At 47.6% G+C, this 21,807-nt stretch overlaps 1 protein-coding gene across 1 annotated transcript in view; it reads right to left on the bottom strand.

The window, feature by feature from the left end:
• The window catches only part of SKOR2 (SKI family transcriptional corepressor 2), a 35,274-nt gene that overhangs the window by 6,965 nt on the left and 6,502 nt on the right, over nucleotides 1-21,807 (bottom strand). The window contains exons 3-6 of the mRNA XM_056849076.1: nucleotides 19,822-19,896; nucleotides 7,059-7,124; nucleotides 6,507-6,605; nucleotides 747-814 (exon numbers count right to left, since the gene is read on the bottom strand). Of these exons, the coding sequence (XP_056705054.1) occupies nucleotides 747-814; nucleotides 6,507-6,605; nucleotides 7,059-7,124; nucleotides 19,822-19,896 (308 nt within the window). The remainder of the gene's footprint in view (nucleotides 1-746; nucleotides 815-6,506; nucleotides 6,606-7,058; nucleotides 7,125-19,821; nucleotides 19,897-21,807) is intronic.

Raw genomic sequence — 21,807 nt, 5'->3', positions numbered from 1 at the left:
ATTCACGGCCAAACTGACAACCCAGCATTGAAACTAAAACATGTGAGAATTAACCTTTTTTTTTTTTTAAAGCCGGTATCCCAATTTCCATAGTCTCTAATAGGTTTACCAACCTCCAGGTACTAGCTGGAGATCTCCTGCTATTACAACTGATCTCCAGCCGATAGAGATCAGTTCCCCTGGAGGAAATGGCCACTTTGGCAATTGGATTCTATGGCATTGAAGTCCCTCCCCTCCCCAAACTCCACCCTCCTCAGGCTCCGCCCCAAAAATCTCCAGGTATTTCCCAATCCGGAGCTGGCAACCCTAGAGAGGCTATAGCGCAGTGGCACATACAATCTGCCTCACAGCATTCTTGGAAACGTAAAATGAGGGTGGCCCTGAAACCACATATTCCACTTGGAGCTGACAGAAGAAGGGAAAGAGAAAATAAAACGAACGCTTGGCATGCAGAAGGTCTCTGGTTCGATCCCTGGCACCGCCGGAAGACAATGACGGGAAAAGCCTTTGTCTGCATGAAACCCCAGAGAGCTGCTGCCAATCAAAGTCGACAACCAAGAGGTAAACGGATCAGAGATGTTTCTCTGCAAAAGGCAGTGTGCTAGGATTAGCCCGCCGCAAGTACTCCCAGGATCGGGCCACCATCTACGCTGGCCCATATGCCAATTCATTTAAGGCAGGTTGACAATTCAGTGTCGTTTTTCAAGGAGGACAGTTCCTACTTGGGACAGAGGAGGATTTCTTACAATTTGTAATTGCTGGACCATTTCTTCTCTGTAGGCCAGCTCCCGCTTCATCTGATCTTGAAAGTTATCTGCGCAGGGGAGGAGCAAGAACAGAGGGTCTGTTAAGAACCGTTTTGTAACAAATGGCAAAAGAAACATGCATTCCTTCCTTTTAAAAAAAACAACAACAACACGCCGCTCTTTCTCCTGCTTGTCGACATGGAAGTCTATTTATGTCTCTGCGGGAATTTTGCCCTGACGGAGAAATTTTGTAATTCAAAATAGCAACATGATGAATGTGGGGGCTGTGGAGCGAAGTCATAGCCGGCTGGCTTGGAATACAAGGCAAAATATTTAAGCTGCCCTCTTGGCCTCCCTTGGCAAGGTGGGAAGGGCAATTGAAGCCATTAGCGTTTTACAGGGGCACCTCTATGTACAGCTACGCCAGACTAAGGCCACTGAAATCAGTTGGCTTAGACCGGAGTAACTCCTCACAGGATTGCACTGTTAGAGTTGGCAGAAGCTGCCAAGTGAAAACAAATAAGCCTATTTTATAATAATGGGGGGGGGGGACTGTCCTGGATAGCCCGGACTAGCTCGATCTCAACAGATCTCAGAAGCTAAACAGGGTTGATCCTGGCAAGTATTTGGATGGGAGACCTCCAAGGAATACCGGGGCGTGACGTGGAGGCAGGCAATGGCAAACCCCCTCTGAACGTCTCTTGCCTTGAAAACTCCATGGCAGGGGTGTCAAACATAAGCCCACGGGCCGGATCTGGCCCCTTGAGAGCTCTTATCCGGCCCACAAGCTAGCTGAGGCAGCCACATACCCACCCCCCAATCTGGACGGATGAGGCATGGCCCGGCCCGATCAAGTGAAATTTATTTCATATCCGGCTCTCGTAACAATTGATTTCGACAACCCTGCCCTATGGGGCTGCCATAAGTCAGATGTGACTTGACGGCAAAATAATAATAATAATAATAATAACTGGGGCCTCTGGACTACATGTGACGCTTGGGATCTATTTAGGGGTGCCAAACTCCATGTAGTTGCTAGAGATCTCCCGCTATAACAACTGATCTCCAGCCGGCAGAGATCAGTTCACCTGGAGAATATGGCTGCTTTGGAAATTGGACTCTATGGCACCTAAGTCCCTCCCCTCCCCAAACCCCGCCCTCCTCAGGCTCCGCCCCCAAAATCTCCAGGTATTTCCCAACCCAGAGCCGGCAACCCTAGATCTATTATCAGACCTGGTGGATAATTTAGCCTCAAGCAGCAGCTGAAGGATGATGGATTCACAACTGCTTTGGCAATTGGACTCTATGGCATTGAAGTTGGGTTGCCAGGTCCCTCTTCGCCACTGGTGGGAGGTTTTTGGGGTGGAGCCTGAGGAGGGCGGGGTTTGGAGAGGGGAGGGACCTCAATGCCAGAGAGTCCAATTGCCAAAGCGGCCGTTTTCTCCAGGTGAACTGATTTCTATCAGATGGAGATCAGTTGTAATAGCAGGAGATCTCCAGCTACTCCCTGGAGGTTGTTCTGGAGAAAATATGCACAAGTACTACAGGGATATGCACAAGTACTATACTTCCATAATAAATAACTACCTGGAGGTTGGCAACCCTAAATGAAGTGCAGTGTAGCAGTCAAGAGTGCTGGGCTGGGATGTAGTAGACCCGGGTTCAAATCGCTACTCTGCCAGGGAGGCTTAAGGCAGCCCCTTTCTCTCTCAGCCTAACGTACCTCAAAGGCAGCTTTTCCTAGACATTCTGATTTTTTATTATTTTTTGCAAAACCTTGGGTTTGCTCCAGGACATTAAAATGTAGATAGCTTTCAGCGTGGTGAAGGTGTTTCCAAATCATTTGGCCACCCTTAAAACTTGGACCTTCTGCATGTAAAGGTGGTGCTATGTCTATTTATTTATTTAAGACATTTATATCCTGCCTTTCCTTTTAGTTCCAAGTGGCTTACAATAATAGTTTAAAACATTTCCAGTTTAAAGAGAAATAAAATGTGTGTGTGTGTGTAAAGTGCTGTCAAGTAGCAGCCAAATTATGGCAACCCTGGAAAGGGGCTTTCAAGGCAAGTGAGAAGCAGAGGTAGTTTGCAATTGCCTTCCTCTGCAGAGTCTTCGTTGGTGGTCTCCCTTCCAAGTACAACCCTGCTTGGATTCAGAGATCTGACAAGACTGGACTATACAATGCAGCCTTATCTCCCAAAATAAAATAGCAAACCCCAAATCCCTCCCCCTTAAAAGGTGCCTGCCAGTTAACACCCCCCCACACAAAAGAAGAAGACGATGAGTTGGTTTTTATATGCTGACTTTCTCCACCACTTAAGGAAGAATCAACCCGGCTTACTGTCAACTTCCCTCCCCTCCCCACAACAGACCCCTTGTGAGGTAGGTGGGGCTGAGAGAGTTTAGAGAGAACTGTGACTGGCCCAAGGTCCCCCAGCCGGCTTCATGGGGAGGAGTGGGGAAACAAATCCAGTTCACCAGATTAGCCTCCGCCGCTCATGTGGATGAGTGGGGAATCAAACCCGGTTCTCCAGATCAGAGTCCACCCCTCTGAACCACTGCTCTTAACCACTACACTATGCTGCCCAGGCAATCAGGCAGACCTTGCTTAGATATTTAAGGCAGAGGGGGGGCCCTCACCTCTTCAGAGAGTCCTTTCCACAGAGTCAGAGCCACGATGGAAATGGCCCAGGCTCTGGTTGATGGCAGACAGGCTACCCTCGATGGTGGGATAGACAACAGATGGTTGCCTGATGACCATAGTAGACAAGGGATTGCCGACCTCCAGGTGGCACCACTATTACAACTGATCTTCAAACTAGGGTTGCCAACCTCCAGGTAATAGCAGAAGATCTCCTGCTATTACAACTGATCTCCAGCCGAAAGAGATCCGTTCGCCTGGAGGAAATGGCCGCTTTGGCAATTGGACTCTATGGCATTGAAATCCCTCCCCTCCCCAAACCCCCGCCCTCCTCAGGCTCCACCCCAAAAACCTCCCGCTGGTGCCAAAGAGGGACCTGGCAACCCTATTAGTAGTAGATGCATACCACTCAGCTATGACTTCACAAGCTCTGGGTGAATAAAATGGAGGATGGGGAAATGCTGCATGCCTCCTGAGCCAGCGTGGTAGGGTTGCCAACATCCAGGTAGTACCTGGAGATCTTCCGGTATTACAACTGATCTCCAGCTGATAGAGATCAGCTGGAGAAAATGGCTGCTTTGGCAATTGGACTGTATGGCGTTGAAGTCCCTCCCCTCCCCAAACCTCGCCCTTCTCAGGCTCCGCCCCCCAAATCTCCAGGTAATCCTAACCTGGAGCTGGCAATCCTACAGCATGGAGTAGCGGTTAAGAGCGGTGGACTCTAATCTGGAGAACCAGTTTTGAATCCCTACTCCTCCACATGAGCGGCAGACTCTAATCCGGCGAACCGGGTTGGTTTCCCCACTCCTCCACAAGAAGCCTGCTGGGTGACCTTGGGCCAGTCACAGTTCTCTTAGAGCTCTCTCAGCCCCACCTACTTCACAGGGTGACTGTTGTGCGGAGGATTAGGAAAGGTGATTTCGAGCTGCTTTGAGACTCCTTAAAGTAGAGAAAAGCAGGGTATAAAACCAATTCTCCTCTTTGGGGAAAGGGACAGATAAATAAATGTGATAGATAGGATCGGGCTGGGGAGATGCTACCCTGTGGATATTTATTTGGGAATAAGACCTCCTCCATTCTCTGACTTCCTTCTGAGCAAACGCGCTTGGGACTGGGGCTGCGCAAGTGGAAAGCCAGCTCGCAGGCCAGCCATGCCTGTCTGGTGCTTCGTTTCCTTTTTTTGAATCCAAAGCAGAATTGACCACTGCTTTGTGGTGCCTGGAGACCACACATCCTTCAAGCTGGCGAACGGATCTCCTGCCACTTCCTTGGTCAGCGGCGTACGCCCGCTCCTTTCGTCTGAATTGTCTTCTGTGTGGTTTCATCGCAAGCTTTATTTACAGGAGAGGGAGGCAGGTATTAAATTTGACTGTGGTGTGAGAGGACACACGGGGAAATGCGGATGGCAAAACTCCAAGCCGCCATATTGACCTTACCTGGCAGGTAGCTCCTGTACTTTGAAAACCAACTTCCTTTCCAAGCTAGAGGGTTTACTTACGGCTAGGGCTGGCAACTCTAGGTTGGGAAATTCCTGGAGATTTGGGGCCGTAACCTGGGGAGGGCAAGGTTTGGGGAGGGGAGGGTCCTCAGTGGGTTAAAATGCCATAGAGTCCACCCTCCAAAGTATCCGTTTTCTTCAGGAAAACTATCTCTGTAGTCTGGAGATCAATTGTCATTCCAGGAGATCTCCTGCTCCCACCTGGAGGCTGGCAACCCTACTTGGGATGATCCCGGTCCTTAAATGCACAATTGTAGATTTCAGTTTTAATTCAGATGAGTCATTCAACTCTCTTTGATAAATGATGGATTCACAACATGTGTTGTAGTTTGCCTAGGGTTGCCAGATCCCTCTTCACCACCGGTGGGAGGCTTTTGGGGTGGAGCCTGAGGAGGGTGGAGTTTGGGAAAGGGAGGGACTTCAATGCCATAGAGTCCAATTGCCAAAGTGGCCATTTTCTCCAGGTGAACTGATATCTATCGGCTGGAGATCAATTGTAATCGCAGAAGATCTCCTGCTAGTAAGTTGGCAAGTAAGATCTCGGCTATTACAACTGATCTCCAGCCGATAGAGATCAGTTCGCCTGGAGAAAATGACCGCTTTGACCATTTGACTGTATGGCACTGAAGTCCCTCCCTTCCTCAACCCCACCAGGCTTCAGCCCAAAAACCTCCCACCTATGGCGAAGAGGGACCTTGCAACCCTAGTATGAGGCAATTCCTGACTACTCTGTGTGTCTCTGAGCTACTGATTAAAATTGTTCCATCTTCCCAAAGAGTCTTGGGTACTGGCAGCTCTGCCACAGGATTCTTACAGGTTTCTCTTCTCTGTTGTCAATTAAATGTCCCGCAAAATTCCCCATAAGAGTAAAACCGAGTGATCAGGCTGCCTCTGATTGCTTTGAGCCAGTGTTTCCCAGCAACCAGCAGGAGGGGGGGAGCACAGTGTTGCAGGAGAAAATTTAAAAAATACAGCTTCATGTATTTACCAGAGTTTTATACAGGAAATGACAATGGGTAGCTCTAGGAATAGCAGGAAACTCGATGGTAAAATCATAGTGTTTCTGGGAATTCCTAGAACTACCTTTTGCCTCTTCCTGTATGAACTTCCAGTAAGCACATGAGGTAGCTTCTTTCCCCTTAATTTTTCTCCTACCGCTTGGCAGTAGGGTTGCCAAGTGCCCGGTGGTGGCGGGTAAAATCCCGCCCATCCACCGGGTAGCCTGCCGACCAGCTGAGGACCAGCGGGCAATGAGCGCACTTGCGCGCGCATGTGAAGCAGATGCTCTGGCAACCTCAGCTAAAACTCTATGGAAACCATAGAGTTTTGGTTGAGATCGCTGGAGCGTCCGTGTCTCTTCCGAGTAAACCAGGAAGTGACGTGGGTGCGTTGCATGGGGTGCGCTCATGCGCCGTGCCAGGCAAGCGCACACATCGCACGCCGCGGCCCTGCAAAGCTCCCAACGGTGGAGCTACGGGGTCTGGCAAGCCTACTTGGCAGCCTTACTTGCAAGCTATTTTGGGAACCACTTTTGTTCTGAAAAGTAGGATGCAAATATAATGAATAAATTAATGAGCCAACACAGAACCATTGAATTAATAAGAGAAGACGTTTCCCTTACTGAAAACCGGGAAAGACGCGGTGCCTTTGAGGACCTGAAACTCCTGCTCCAGCCTTCTTCGCAGATCTATCTGCTCAAACAAGACCTTCTGAAGTTCTTCTAGACCGAGAGGGAAAGAAAGACGGCATTGTACTAAACGGGTGAAATAAATCTTGAGAACTCATGCTTTTGCGTGCAATTCATTACCGCGGGAGGCAAAATGTTTGTAGCCGTTTAAGGGGGCGGGTAGTGGTGGAATGCCCTGTCCAGGCCTAGGATGGATTTTGTGCAGAAATCCATGAATATAAATCAATGCAATATATTATTTTAAAGTATTATAGGACCGTGTCACGTATTGATTGATACGTATGCATTAATCTCAATTATAGCCACACAAAAGGTCCATATATTATTCATTCGTTGCTTGTCAAGCTTAAAATATGGCGAGGAATAAAAAAAAGATTATGCACCATTGTCTTTACGTTCTCTGGGCCCGGAGAAAAGGAGTGTTTGAAATGACAGATCTATAGCTATTGTCCCATGTCAAACGTACATTTCCCCCCTCCGCCTTACCTTTGCCCATGTTTTCGACATCTTTCTTCAGAGAATGAGGTGAACTGGTTTCCTGTATAGGTTCGCCTTAATGAAGAGAGGAATACAGAGTTATTGATTTATCCCCAGGCTCCTTCTTATCAGATATCGAGTTTCCTTTTGCATTCTCAATGCAGGGCTGCGGAGTGGGTTGGTGGTAGAAGGAGACATAAGAACATAAGAAAAGCCATGCTGGATCAGACCAAGGCCCATCAAGTCCAGCAGTCTGTACATAAGGGTGGCCAACCAGGTGCCTCTAGGAAGCCCACAAACAAGACGTCTGCAGCAGCGTTCTCCTGCCTGTGTTCCACAGCACCTAATATAATAGGCATGCTCCCCTGAGACTGGAGAGAACAGGTATGCATAATGACTAGTATCCATTTTTACTAGTAGCCATGAATACTCCTCTCCTCCATGAACATGTCCACTCCCCTCTTAAAGCCTTCCAAGTTGGCAGCCATCACCACATCCTGGGGCAGGGAGTTCCACAATTTAACCATGCGTTGTGTAAAGAAATATTTCCTTTTATCAGTTTTCTGCTGAAGCTGGAGGGTGAGAGATTCAAAACAGATAAAAGGAAGTATTTCTTTACACAATGCATAGTTAAATTGTGGAACTCCCTGCCTCAGCATGTGGTGATGGCTGCCAACTTGGAAGGCTTGAAGAGGGGAGTGGACATGTTCATAGAAGGAGAGGGCTATCCATGGCTACTAGTCAAAATGGATACTAGTCATGATGCATACCTGTTCTCTCTAGTATCAGAGGAGTATGCCCATTATATTAGGTGCTGTGGAACACAGGCAGGACAATGCTCCTCCAGTGGTCTTAGTTTGTGGGCTCTTAGAGACGTGGTTTGCCACTGTGTGAACAGACTGCTGGACTTGATGGACCTTGGTCTGATCCAGCATGGCCTTTCTTATGTCCTTATTTATATTTATTGATTTAATTTATAGCCCACCTTTCCCTCTGGTGGCAACCCAAAACACCTTACCCTCGCCTCCATTTTATCCTCACAACAGCCCTATGAGGTAGGCTAGGCTGAGATTGTGTGGCTCGCCCAATGTCACCCAGCAAGCTCCCCTGGCGGAGTGCGGATTCGAACCTGCGTCTTCTACATCCTAGTCTGATGCTCTAACCACTACACCATGCTGGCTCTCTAGTATGTCTAACTGATACTAGGGATGGGCTGTCAGAAATTTATTATTCAAGATCTGATCCAAACCACACTGGAAACTTGTGACTCTGGTTCTTTGGTATCATTTTTTCTTCAAATCAGAAGAAGAGTTGACACACACACATTCCCTGCCCTAATCTATATCCGAAAGCTCTTTCTAGTTGCATTTGGCTTTTGGCAGCTAGAATCATAGAGTTGGAAGGGGCCATACTGACCATCTAGTCCAGGATCAGCCTAGAACATCCCTGACAAATGTTTGTCATGCCGCTGCTTACAGACTGCCAGAGAGGGGGAGCTCACCACCTCCCCAGGCAGCCGATTCTGCCGCTGGCATGACAAACTATTCTGACTGTAAATTCCACCCCCCCCCCCAATATCCAGCTGGTACCTTTCTGCCCGCAATTTAAACCCATTATTGCGAGTCCTATCCTCTGCTGCCAACAGGAACAGCTCCCTGGTGTAGTGGTTGAGAGTGGTGGTTTGGAGTGGTGGAGTCTGATCTGGGGAACCGGGTTTGATTCCCCACTCCTCCACATGAGCGGCGGACTCTAATCTGGTGAACTGGATTTATTTCCCCACTCCAACACACAAACCCAGCTGTGTGACCTTGGGCAAGCCACAGCTCTGTTAGAGCTCTCTCAGCCCCATCTCCCTCACAGGGTGCCTGTTGTGGGGAGGGGAGGGAAGGTGATTGTAAGCCGGTTTGATTCTGCCTTAAGTGGTAGAGAAAGTTGGCATATAAAAAACCAACCTTCTTCTCTAAGTGGTAGTCCTTCAAATACTTAAGGAGAGCAATCATGTTCCCCCTCCTTCAATCTCCTCTTCTCCAGACTGCACATTCCCAAATCCCTCAGCCTTTCCTCAATTTTATGTCAGGATTCCGATTTTGATCCTTGACACTTGCATGTAGCTTGGCTTTTAGAACAACCAATCTCCTTGATTATTATGAAGATGATCGTGAATATACCTCCCCGGATTTTTTGGGGGGTGGGGTGGGGGAGGAAGAGTGAGATACCAATAAAGAAACAATTACGAACAGAAAAGTATTGTACCACAGTGAGCTCTTTATAAAACCCGAGTTTCCGACTGGTAGATTTCCCTGACTGTTTACAGCATAAGTTTCATTCCTGGTTCCCTCAGATCAATGGGCTCTGCCATCCAGTCTCTGTCGAAATCATTTTACAGCATATGAAGCGTATTCAATAGTGACATTTTACCATCTGCCCTCTCTTCTCAATAGTCACTGTATTAATGCAATTATGGTATAACCAGAGGTAGCTACAGTTGTGCCAGAGTTTCCATTATATCCAGAAACATGGCTGCAGAGAATTCATTCCAAGATGTTGGGTGAGGAGATCAAGGCTGCTGGCTGGAGCAATTGCTTGGTCAAGCTTTTTAAAAATAGATCAGTATCTCTGCAAATGGAAGGTAGTATGGTATAGCTCGATCTTGTCAGATCTGGGAAGCTAAGCAGGGTCAGTACTTGGAAGGGAGACCACCAAGGAAGACTCTGCAGAAGAAGGCAGTGGCAAACGGCCTCTGCTTTTCACTTGCCTTGAGAGCTCCTTGCTGGGGTCGCCATAAATTGTCTGTGACTCAGCGGCACATACGCAGGTAGTTGATCTCCCTGCCCTGCCCTGGACATCCCAGGCTAAACCTGATCTCATCAGATCTTGGAAACCAAGCAGAGTTGGCCATCGTTAGTACTTGGGAGACCACCAAGGAAGACTCTGCAGAGGAAGGCAGTGGCAAACCACCTCTGCTTCTCACTTGCCTTGAAAGTCCCTTGCTGGGGTCAACGTAAGTCAGTTGTGACGTGACAGCACATAGGTAGGTAGTTGATCTCCCTGCCATGACCTGGACGTCCCAGGCTAGCCTGATCTCATCAGATCTTGGAAGCTGAGCACATAGACGGGAGACCACCAAGGAAGACTCTGCAGAGGAAGGCAAGGGCAAACCACCTCTGCTTCTCACTTGCCTTGAAAGCCCCTTGCTGAGGTCGCCATAAGTTATCTGTGACTCAATGGCACATATGCAGGTAGTTGATCTCCCTACCCTGACCTGGACATCCTAGACTAGCCTGATGTCATCAGTAGTAGAAAAGGGCAAGAGTCCAGTAGCACCTTAAAGACTAACAAAAATATTTTCTGACTGGTAGGGTATGAGCTTTCGTGAGCCACAGCTCACTTATTCAGATACGTATCTGAAGAAGTGAGCTGTGGCTCACAAAAGCTCATACCCTACCAGAAAATATTATTGTTAGTCTTTAAGGTGCTACTGGACCCTTGCCCTTTTCTACTACTGCAGACAGACTAACACGGCTACCCACTGTGAATTATCTGATGTCATCAGATGATCTTGGAAGCCAAGCAGGGTCAGCCATTGTTAGTACTTAGATGGGACACCACCAAGGAAGGCTCTGCAGAAGAAGGCAAGGGCAAACCGCCTCTGCTTAATCACTTGCCATGAAAGCCTGTTCGTGGGGTTGCCAAATGTTGGCTGTGACTTGACGGCACTCAACACACACATATCTGCAAAACTGCCTCTCCTCTGATGCCCCGGGGATGACTGCTTTAATCCTCTGAACTGGGCCTTCTGAATAAGGTTGCCAGGTCCAGGTTGGGATACACCTGGAGATTTTGGGGGTGGAGCCTGAGGAGGGTGGGGTTTGGGGAGGGAAGGGGCTTCAACGGGGTATAATGCCATACAGCCCACCTTCCAAAGTGGCAATTGTCTCCAGGGGAACTGATCTCTGTCATGGCTCAGTGGTAGAGCATCTGCTTGGCATGATGTCGAATATCCCAGGATCGATCCCAATTAAAAAGAACAGGCAGTAGGCAATGGGAAAGACCTCTGCCTGAGACCCTGGAGAGCCACTGCCAGACTGAGTAGACAATGCTGTCCTTGATGGACCAAGGGTCTGATTCAGTATAGGGCAGTTCTGTGTGTTCAGGGGTGGGTGGTACCAAACAGAAATCCACAGCAGGAACCACAAATGATTTTTTTAAAAAACCCTCCAGCTCCACCTGTCTTCCATCTCCTTCCCTTTCCCAGATTTTGTTCTCTTTAATCCTGGCCAGAGCTTTTCAAAGCCTTTGAAAATCCAGTATCTTAGAAACAGTATTGATGGCACCATAAAAACAAATTTATGCATTCTTGCCGCCCCAGGAAGATTCCATGGCAGAGGGGGGATTCGAACCTAGGTCTCCTGGATCCTATTTTGGGATTTGAACCCTGGTCTCCCAGTCCCCAGCCCTAATCCGCTTGTGACACTGTTAATCCATTGAATCAATAGTATATAACCCAACCCTAAGCAGAGTCACACCTTTCCAAGCCCATTGGCTTCTATGAGTTTTGAAAAGCATAACTTTGCCTTGGATTGCACCCTTCCACATTGGGGGGCCAAATTTACTAGCTGGTTGACCTCTCAGTCACTGAGGCTGGAAAACTCAGCGGGCTATTTTCCTATAGTGTTTTATTTTTGGTCTGTTGCTACAACAGTGGTGGAAAGTGCCATCAAGTCACAGCCGATTGATGGTGACCCCACAGCATTTTCAAGGTGAGAGACATTCAGGCGGTTCGCCATAGCCTGCCTCTGCGTAGCAACCCTGGGGTTCCTTGGTGGTCTCCCATCCAAGTACTCACCAGGGCCGACCCTGCTTAGCTTCCAAGATGTGACGAGATCAGGCTGGCCTGGGCCATGCAGACCATAATTATTTTTTGCCGTCAAGTCACAGGTGACTTATGGTGATCCCATAGGGTTTTCAAGCCCCCCTCCCCACTGTGGCACAGAGTGGTAAGCTGCAGTACTGCAGTCCAAGCTGTGCTCACAACCTGAGTTCGATCCCGACGGAAGATAGTTTCAGGTAGCCGGCTCAAGGTTGACTCAGCCTTCCATCCTTCTGAGGTCAGTCAAATGAGGACCCAGCTTGCTGGGGGTAAAGGGAAGATGACTGGGGAAGGCCCTGGCAAACCACCCTGCAAACATAGTCTGCCTAGTAAATGTCGGGATGTGACATCATCCCCATGGGTCAGTAATGACCCAGTACTTGCACAGGGGACTACCTTTACCTTTTTATAGGGTTTTCAAGGCAAGAGACATTCAGAGGTGATTTGCCTGCCTCCACGTCATACCCCTGGTATTCCTTGGAGGTCTCTCATCCAAATAATTGCCAGGGTCAAGGCTGAGAGTGTTGTGACCAGCCCAAGACCTTGCATTCATGGCCCATTACCAATGCTGATTTCTCCACACCCATCTCTCCCCTGGACATCACAGACTCTTCTGCATATCACACCTAATCCCATCAAGCCTGCTATTCACATTTACATACTGTTCCTCTACTTAAAGACCGATGGATTCACATTCTAGCTGTATCTGAAGAAGTGAGCTGTGGCTCACGAAAGCTCATACCCTACCAGAAAATATTTTTGTTAGTCTTTAAGGTGCTACTGGACTCTTGCCCTTTTTGACCAGCCCAAGGTCACCCAGCAAGCTTCCATCGCACAAGTGGGGATCCGAACATGGGTTTCCCAGGTCCCAGTCCGACACCTTAGCCACTACACCACCCTGGCTCTCTTCCACAGATCAGAACAGAGGATAAAAAAAAGAGAGATCTTGAAGACAGATTGGCCTCCCCCTCCCCTGTACTTTAAAGCTTGTTTACCAATTTTTTACTCTCCCTCCTCATCAATGCCACACAAAAGGCCCTGATAGGAAATTTTTGGGAACATGCACATGCATTCATGTGCAATTGCTTCTGAGGATGCTCTTTGCACTTGACAGCCCTGGCTAATATTTATCTAAGAGATGCAGAACCACAGGTCCGAGGGCCGATCTCGCCCTCGCCACAGGAAAGTGATCTGCAAAGGCATCCCTGGCTCACCAGCCCTGTAACTTGCCTCATGGCTCATTACGCCGTTCTCCCGCATCACAGGGGGTGGGCTCCATGCCGGCCATGAACGGCCTGCCAGGAATGCACTGCCACCGGCTTGGAAACTGTCCCCACAGTCTGGAAGAACCATGTGACAATCCCTGCTGCGGTTACAGCCACAGCATTGAGAAAACATCTAATTCTAGAAGAGAGGAGGAGGAACTATCGATCACTGCACAGCTATCGAAGAAGAAGAAGATGATGAAGAAGAAGAAAAAGAAGAAGAAGAAGAAGATGCAGAGACGGTCACATCAGTAGCAACTGACACGAGAGACCCTCCCTCAGTCTCTTCTCAAAGCAGTTACTCTGGAGGAGGAGGAGAAGGAGAAGGAGAAGGAGAAGGAGAAGGAGAAGGAGAAGGAGAAGGAGAGGAGGAGGAGGTTTGGTTTTTATATGCCGAATTTCTCTACCACTTAAGGAAGACTCAAACTGGCTTACAATCACCTTCCCTTCCCCTCCCCACAACAGACACCCTGTGAGGTAGGTGGGGCTGAGAGAGCTCTAACAGAGCTGTAACTTGCCCAGGGTCACCCAGCTGGCTTCATGTGTAGGAGTGTGGAAACAAATCCAGTTCACCAGATTAGCCTCCGCTGCTCATGTGGAGGAGTGGGGAATCAAACCCGGTTCTCCCGATCAGAGTCCACCGCTCCAAACCACCGCTCTTAGCCACTACAGCAAGCTGGCTCTCTGTAGGCACAATCAGCCTCAGTCATTGCCAATGGGTCAAGGGTTTACATTGTGTCTAGGGAACCAATCAGAGAGATACAATGATGGCGTGATCCTTGCAGAGCTGGTGGTGGTCAAAAGCGCCGTCAAGTCACAGCTAACTCACGGTGACTCCATAGGTTTTTCAAGGCAAGAGTCGTTCAGAGGTGGTTTGCCATTGCAGGCCTCTGCGTAACGACCCTGGACTACCTTGGTGGTCTCCCATCCAAGGGTTATCAAGGGCCAACCCTGTTTAGCTACTGAGCTCTGACAAGGTCAGGTTAATCTGGGTTATCAAGCTGCTAGTAAGCCTACTCTCATGACTGAAACCTAGAACATGTGTGTGTGTGCATATATTTACCATCAAGTTGCAGGCGACTTTTGGTCACCCTGTAGGGTTTTCATGGCAAGAGGTGGTTTGCATTGCCTGCCTCTGCATAGCAACCCTGGACTTCTTTGGTGGTCTCCCATCCAAGTATCAACTAGGACCGACCCTGCTTAGCTTCTAAACTCTGACAAGGTCAGGTTAATCTGGGTTATTAGGCTGCTAGTAAGGTGACTATCATGACTGAAACCTAGAACGTGTGTGTGTGTACGTGTGTGTGAATTTATTATCATACTGCAGGCCATTTATGGTGACCCCCTTAGGGTTTTCATGGCAAGAGACATTCAGAGGTGGTTGGCTATCCAGGTCAAGGCAAGAGATGAACAGAGGCGGTTTGCCATTGCCTGCCTCTGTGTAGCAATCCTGGACTTCCTCAGTGGTCTCCCTTCCAAGTACTAACCAGCGCTGACCCGGCTTAGCTTCCAAGATCTTACTAGATCAGATGCAGAATTCGGTGTGCCTAATTCAATAGGATCAGGCCACAAGGTAGAATTTGCCTACCATTACATTGTTGATGTAAGGCCAGACTACCTCCTCCAGTAACCCCTGCGGTTATTGCTCATGAAGCTGCCTTCTACAGAGTCAGAACTAACAGCACGTGTAGATAAACATCTGAGAATCCAATAAATCAAGGTATTCAATCAGAGTCCAATATTGTTTGAGATGAGAACCATTCATGAACAGGAAATTTATTAGCAGGAGACGGGATATCCGGATTGATATTCAGCCATTTCATCCAAGCAGATTTCCTCAGTCCTATGTGACTGTTGCCACTACTAACACTTAGTAAGCACAAACGTGGTCCTGCATTGCGTAGATGTTGCTGATATGCTTATAGACTTTTTGATGATTGATGTATTGACATACAATTGGATAGTATTGTATATATTAGCACTTGCAATTTATGTTTGGTAGGCATTTATGTCAAAAATATATATACACTCTTTAATTATGCCTGTTTTGCTAGACGTGCTGTTATTTTTGATACTTTATTGTATTCAGCATAGGTTTTTGTTTTGTATTTCTACGGAGTCAAACCATTGGTCTTTCAAGGATGGTATTGTCTACTCTGACTGGCAGCCGCTCTCCAAGGTCTCAGGCAGAGGTCTTTCACATCACGATTACCCGATCCTTTTAACTGTAGGTGCTAGGGATTGAACCTAGGACCTTCTGAATGCAAAGCAAATGCTCTACCACTTGGCCATGGCCCCCGCCCTCAAAATGTGATCCTCCACCTCCAGTCTGAATTATAATAATAGTGAATTGCAGCAAATTTAACGTATATCATTATCCATTCCAATGTACTTTGGGGTTCCAGTATATTCCAGTTTTATTCCAGAAATAAAACCCATTTCCCTATAAACCAATTAGCCATTCAGCCATTAATATCTTGGAAATGCAAATTCTAAGTTCACTAAACACAACCCCTTATCTTACCAAAACTTTAGTCCAGTTCTTCTTTACTGATATTTTTTTTCCAAAATATATTGAGACTGATTGTTTCTTGTACAAGAGTTTTTGATGGATAATAAGTCTTGATCCTAGTTCAACTAAGGATGTTTTTTAAAAATGATTACAAATATATTTTGCTCATCATCATTTGCTGATCAGGAACCCTAAAATCTTGGGCTGCATGTCTAGCAGTACAATCCCGTATTGCTATAAGGATTCACATATATGCGTACGTGAATAATTATATAGCATAGATGTACAGGAAGGGATGCATAAAAATGTCTGTATGTGCATACATGATGCAGAGAACTGTGTTGGGAGGCCCCCTGGTGCAGTGGCAAAACATCTGTTCGGCATGCAGAAGGTCCCAAGTTCAATCCCTGGCATCTCCAGTTAAAGGGACTAGGCAAGGAGGTGATGTGAAAGACCCCTGCCTGAGACCCTGGAGAGCTACTGCCAGTGTGAGAAGACAATACTGACTTTGATGGACCAAGGGTCTGATTCAGTACAAGGCAGCTTCATGTGTTCATGTATTTTACTAACTCCTTGATGCTTTGGAGTTTTGTTTCCTGAACACCATGCCCAGTGGAAATGGAAGTAAAAAAAAAAAAAAGTTTACGATGTGGTGAATAGTGCCATCAAGTCACAGTCAACTAATGGCAACCCCGTAGGGTTTCCATGGCAAGAGATGAACAGAGGTGGTTTGCCATTGCCTGCATCCACGTAGAGGCCCTGGCCTTCCTTGGTGTTCTCCCATCCAAGTACTAACCAGGGCTGACTCTCCTTAGCTTCTGAGATCTGACAATGGGGCTAGCCTGGGCTATCCAGGTCAGGGAATTCTATGATATACAAGCGCTTTTTGCAAATGAAATCAGTAAACTTAGCTTGGATAAACCCTTCATTTAACCAACAGATGGAACCAGCCCTGCCAGGCTGATGGTCACAAAGAATCAAAGAATCATAGAGTTGGAAGGTGCCATACAGGCCATCTAGTCCAACCCCCTGCTCAATGCAGGATCAGTCTAGAACATCCCTGACAAGTGCTTATCCAGCCTCTGCTTAAAGACTTCCAGGTAGCTGATTCCACTGTCAAACAACTCTTACTTTAATTTTTGTTCCCTAATATCCAGCCAGTGCCTTTCCTCCCACAATTTAAACCCACTATTGTGAGTCCTATCCTCTGCTGCCAACAGGAACAGCTCCCTGCCCTCCTCGAAATGACAGCCCTTCAAATACTTCAAGAGAGCAATCATGTCCCCCCCTCAACCTCCCCTTCTCCAGACTGAACATGCCCAAGTCCCACAGTCTTTCCTCATAGGGCTTGGTCTCCAGCCCCCTAAACATGATCACCTGAAGCCTGCTTTCTATTGAGACAGAGGAGGAGAAGAAGAAAGAAGAAAGAAGAAAGAAGAAAGAAGAATTGGTTTTTATATGCTGACTTTCTCTACCCCTTAAGGGACCCTCAAACTGGCTTACAATCTCCTTCCCCTCCCCACAACAGACACCCTGTGAGGTAGGTGGGGCTGAGAGAGCTCTAAGAGAGCTGTGACTTCCCCAAGGTCACCCAGCTGGCTTCGTGTGTAGGAGTGGGGAAACAAATCCAGTTCCCCAGATTAACCTCCGCTGCTCATGAGCAGGAGTGGGGAATCAAACCCGCTTCTCCAGATCAGATTCCACCGCTCCAAACCACCGCTCTTAACTACTACACCACTCTGACTGACAGCAGCTCTCCAGGGTCTCAGGTAGAGGTCTTTCACCCCCCCCCTACTATCTTTTAACTGGAAATGCTGAAGACTGAACCTGGGCCCTTCTGCAGGCCAATTGCTGAGCCAGGCACCTCTTAAAGTCCGTCTGACCCAGCATTCTGTTTCCAACACGGTCAGCCCCGAGGAAGCCCACCTACAGGGCACAAAGACAATTGCTGGCTCCCTGTCCACTGGTATTTAGTAGTACACTGAACACGGAGGATCCATTTAGCATGGTCAATAGCTATGAAGGTCCTAACCATAATAAAACAAATAGGGGAACACATTTTGGAAGGCATGTACATGCATGGGACACACGGGCATACATATAATGTACAGGGAGTCTTATGAATGTGTGAAGTAATCTAGAAAGACTAGTCTGGAGGAGGAATGTGCCTCCCCAATTATGGTCTGTCCAAGGAAGTGACTGAGAGGTGAAATGATAACCATCTTCAAGTACTTGAAGGGCTGTCATATAGAGGATAATGCGGAGTTGGTTTTTGTTGCCCCAGAAGGTCAGACCAAAACCAACGGGTTGAAATTAAATCAAAAGAGTTTTTGGCTAAACATTAGGAAGAACTTCCTGAGAGTTAGAGCAGTTGCTCAGTGGAACGGGCTTTCTTGGGAGGTGGTGGGCTTTCCTTCTTTGGAGGTTTTTAAGCAGAGGCTAGATGGCCATCTGTCGGCAATGCTGATTCTGTGAACTTAGGCAGATCATGAGAGGGAGGGCAGGAAGGGTTGCGTCAGTGTTTGGCTCTCATGGCCCTTTCTTAAATGCCCAGGGAAATACTGATCACCACTTTGGGGTCAGGAAGGAATTTCCCTCCAGGCCAGATTGGCCAGGGATCCTGGAGGATTCCCCCCACCCCATCTTCTGGGCATGGAGTAGGGGTCAGTGTGTGTATGTGAGTGTGTGTGTGTGAGTGTGTGTGTGTGTGTGTGAGAGAGAGAGAGAGAGAGAGAGAGTTGTGAATTTCCTGCATTGTGAAGGGGGTTGGACTAGATGACCCTGGAGGTACCTTCCAACTCTACATTTCTATAATTCTATGATTCCCAGGAGTCAAGGAACTGGGCAAGGGGCATCCTTCATCAATTTCCCCCAGAACCCCTTGCCGGCAGAGGTTCAGTGCTCAGGCGAGCCATCTGATAATATCCTGGAAAGAATCAAATGGGATTATCCCCCCTTCCTCTAATATCAATTTCCTCCCTTTTAATTGTCTGTTTGTTCCCTTTATTTAAAAGGCTATTGTTTCCTCCTGCACCCCTGCAAATTGGGCTTTTAGAAAAAAATTATGAAATGCTTTCTAAGAAAGTTGCCTTTTGTACTGGAGTAAAGGCATTGGATCAGCCTTCGGGGGCTAATGTATCCCAACGATGCCGGCTGCTATTATGTGAGATTTCTTTAGGATCCCATTTTCATGGGCTCTCTAGCATGCTGGTGTGCTCTCTCTCTCTCTCTCTCTCTCTCTCTCTCTCTCTCTGGCTTGCTCTCTCTGTCTCATTTGACAGGCAAATTTGCAGACATAGCCTCGGGATAACAACCTCGTTTGACAGTCAATTAACCGTGAATAGTCAAAGCCAAGACAGTTTGCATTACATAAATGGAAAATTAGATTCCTTTCCTCTCCCCCCCCTCTCTCTCCCAAGAAACAAAACCCCCTTTCCTTACAACCCTCCCTGGCAATAGACAACTTAGTATCAAAACTTCTAATCATGTCTTTCCCCTCCCCCCTCCCCCTTCTCCCCCCAAACCCCTTGGAGACATTTAGCAATCAGTAAAAGGTGGTTCCATTTAATTTGTATAATGTAATTTTTGTCAATGTATTATACATTTTGTGTAGAGATCATTATCACGGAGATAATATAAATGTTGCCATAGATCTCATAAAACACCTTTAATGTCTCTCTGACAGATATTAAAAGCAATAAGCTGTGATCCTTTTTAATGGAAGGTTTCAAAGAGAACATTTCAATTATTGTCATTTTATGCGCTCTCTCTCTCTCTCTCTGTTCCCCGCTCTCTCCTTTTTTTGCCAGCTTATTGCATTGTGTTATCAGATATGTTCCCGAAATTTCCTGTTGAAATCTGCCCTGCAATTAATAATCTTACGGCTAATAATCCCACCCGGCCCCTCCCTCTTTGCACGCCCACCCTTATTATACATACATAGAGACAGATCTGGGTTTTTGTTTGTTCGTTCTTAAATTGATCTTCATACAAAAGAGTCAGTCGTTTGATTAGGGCCTTGGAGATTGCCATCCTACTCAGGTTGACCACCCTTTCACCCAGCGGGGGCTTACTCCCGCGTAAACGTGCCCAGGACCGGCCTTCCCTGAAACAGCTGCCGGTTACCTGCTATGTTCCTCCAGAAATCTCCTCCTGGATGGTCGGAATCTGTGATGAAAAAACCATGTTCCTTATTCTTATCTAAAAGAAGAAACAAGAAAGGGGTGGGGGGAGGCAGTTTTACTAAACAGCAGGAAACACCCCCACCACCACTACAAAACCACCCCCAAACTAGGGACAAGGCGATCCACCCCACGAGAAACCAAACACAGAAAGAATGGGGTGTCTTGGGGCGCTTTCACACATGCTAAATAATGCACTTTCAATCCACTTTCAATCCACTTTAACCGTCATTTGCAAGTGGACTTTGCCATTTCACATATTAGAATCCAGCTTCAAAGTGGATTGAAAGTGGATTGAAAGTGCATTATTCGGCATGCGTGAAAATGCGCAATTGCACTGTTAAATGCCAGTATTCAGAAACTGTTACGTCTGTATGTATCAAGATGCGTGTATGTATCTTACTCCTATATCTTTATGCTTGCAAGCATGGGTGTCAGCACTGTACAGATTTGTACAAGGATATTCGCATAAATGTCCCTGCCGCACACACGTGATTACACACATATTGAGGTGTGTGTATGTACCTGTGCGTTTGGAGATTGCTGCAGTCCCATCCTGTTGACTGAATTTGATTGACACCGTGTAATTAGGGGAGGGGCCTAGCTCAGGGGTAGAGCATCCACTTGGCTTGCAGAGGGTCCCAGGTTCAATCCCTGGCATCTCCAGTTAAAATAACCAGGCAGGAGGTGATGTGAAAGACTTCTCTACCTGAGACCTTGGAGAGCTGCTGCCAGTCTGAGTGGACAATACTGATCTTGATAGACCAATGGTCTGATTCAATATAATGAAGTTCCATATGATTAGTGTTGGGGGGGGGAGTTTGGCTCCGTTGTAGGGCACCTGTTTGACCTGTGGAAGATCTCAAAGTCAATCGGCAGCATCTGGAGTTAATATAGGATCAGGTAATGGGTGCTTAGGAACCCCATGGCGCAGAGTGCTAAGCTGCAGTACTGCAGTCAAAAGCTCTGCTCAAGACCTGAGATCGGTCCCGACGGAAGTTGGTTTCAGGTAGCCAGCTCAGGGTTGACTCAGCCTTCTATCCTTCCGAGGTTGGTAAAATGAGTACCCAGCTTGCTGGGGGTAAAGGGAAGATGACTGGGGAAGGCACTGGCAAACCACCCCGTAAAACAGGTCTTCCTAGAAAACGTAGGGATGTGACGTCACCCCATGGGTCAGGAATGACCCGGTGCTTGCACAGGGGACCTTTACCTTTAATGAGTGCTTAAGGTGCCTTTAAGATGCAGCCGAGGTATGGCAACTCAATAGGGTTTTGAAGGCAAGAGACATTAAGAGGTGGTTTGCCATTGCCTTCCTCTGCATAGCGACCCTTGTTTTCCTCGGTGGTCCCCCATCCAAGTACTAACCAGGGCCGACCCTGCTTGGCTTCCAAAATCTGACAAGATTGGGCTAGCCTGGGTGATCCAGGTCAGAGGGAGCATGTGAACATATGAAGGGCTGCCTTATACTGAATCAGACCCTCAGTCCGTCAAAGTCAGTATTGTCTACTCAGACCAGCAGCGGCTCTCCAGGGTCTCAGGCAGAGGTCTTTCACATCACCTACTCGCCTAGCCCCTTTAACTGGAGATGCCGGGGATTGAACCTGGGACCTTCTGCATGCCAAGCAGATGCTCTACCACTGAGCCACAGGTATCAGGTAACAGGTGATATGAAAGACCTCTGCCTGAGACCCTGGAGAGATGCTGCCAGTCCAAGTAGACAATACTGACCTTGATGGACCAGGGGGTCTGATTCAATAGAAGGCCGCTTCAGCTGTGCACGTTTTCAGCCTGCTTTGAGGGTCTGTGAGAAAGGCAGACTCCAAATAACCTACACAGGTGTTCACCAGTATACTCATGTTCATGTGTCATACCCATGCGTGTTAACACCTGTCCCCACCCCGCATTCCAAATATAGATGGACACAGAGGTG

The sequence above is a fragment of the Euleptes europaea genome, chromosome 4 (assembly GCF_029931775.1).
Source record: "Euleptes europaea isolate rEulEur1 chromosome 4, rEulEur1.hap1, whole genome shotgun sequence".
NCBI classification, from domain to species: Eukaryota; Metazoa; Chordata; class Lepidosauria; order Squamata; family Sphaerodactylidae; genus Euleptes; species Euleptes europaea.
Note: the sequence above shows the minus strand (reverse complement) of the source record. Positions and strands in the feature narration are given on the sequence as shown.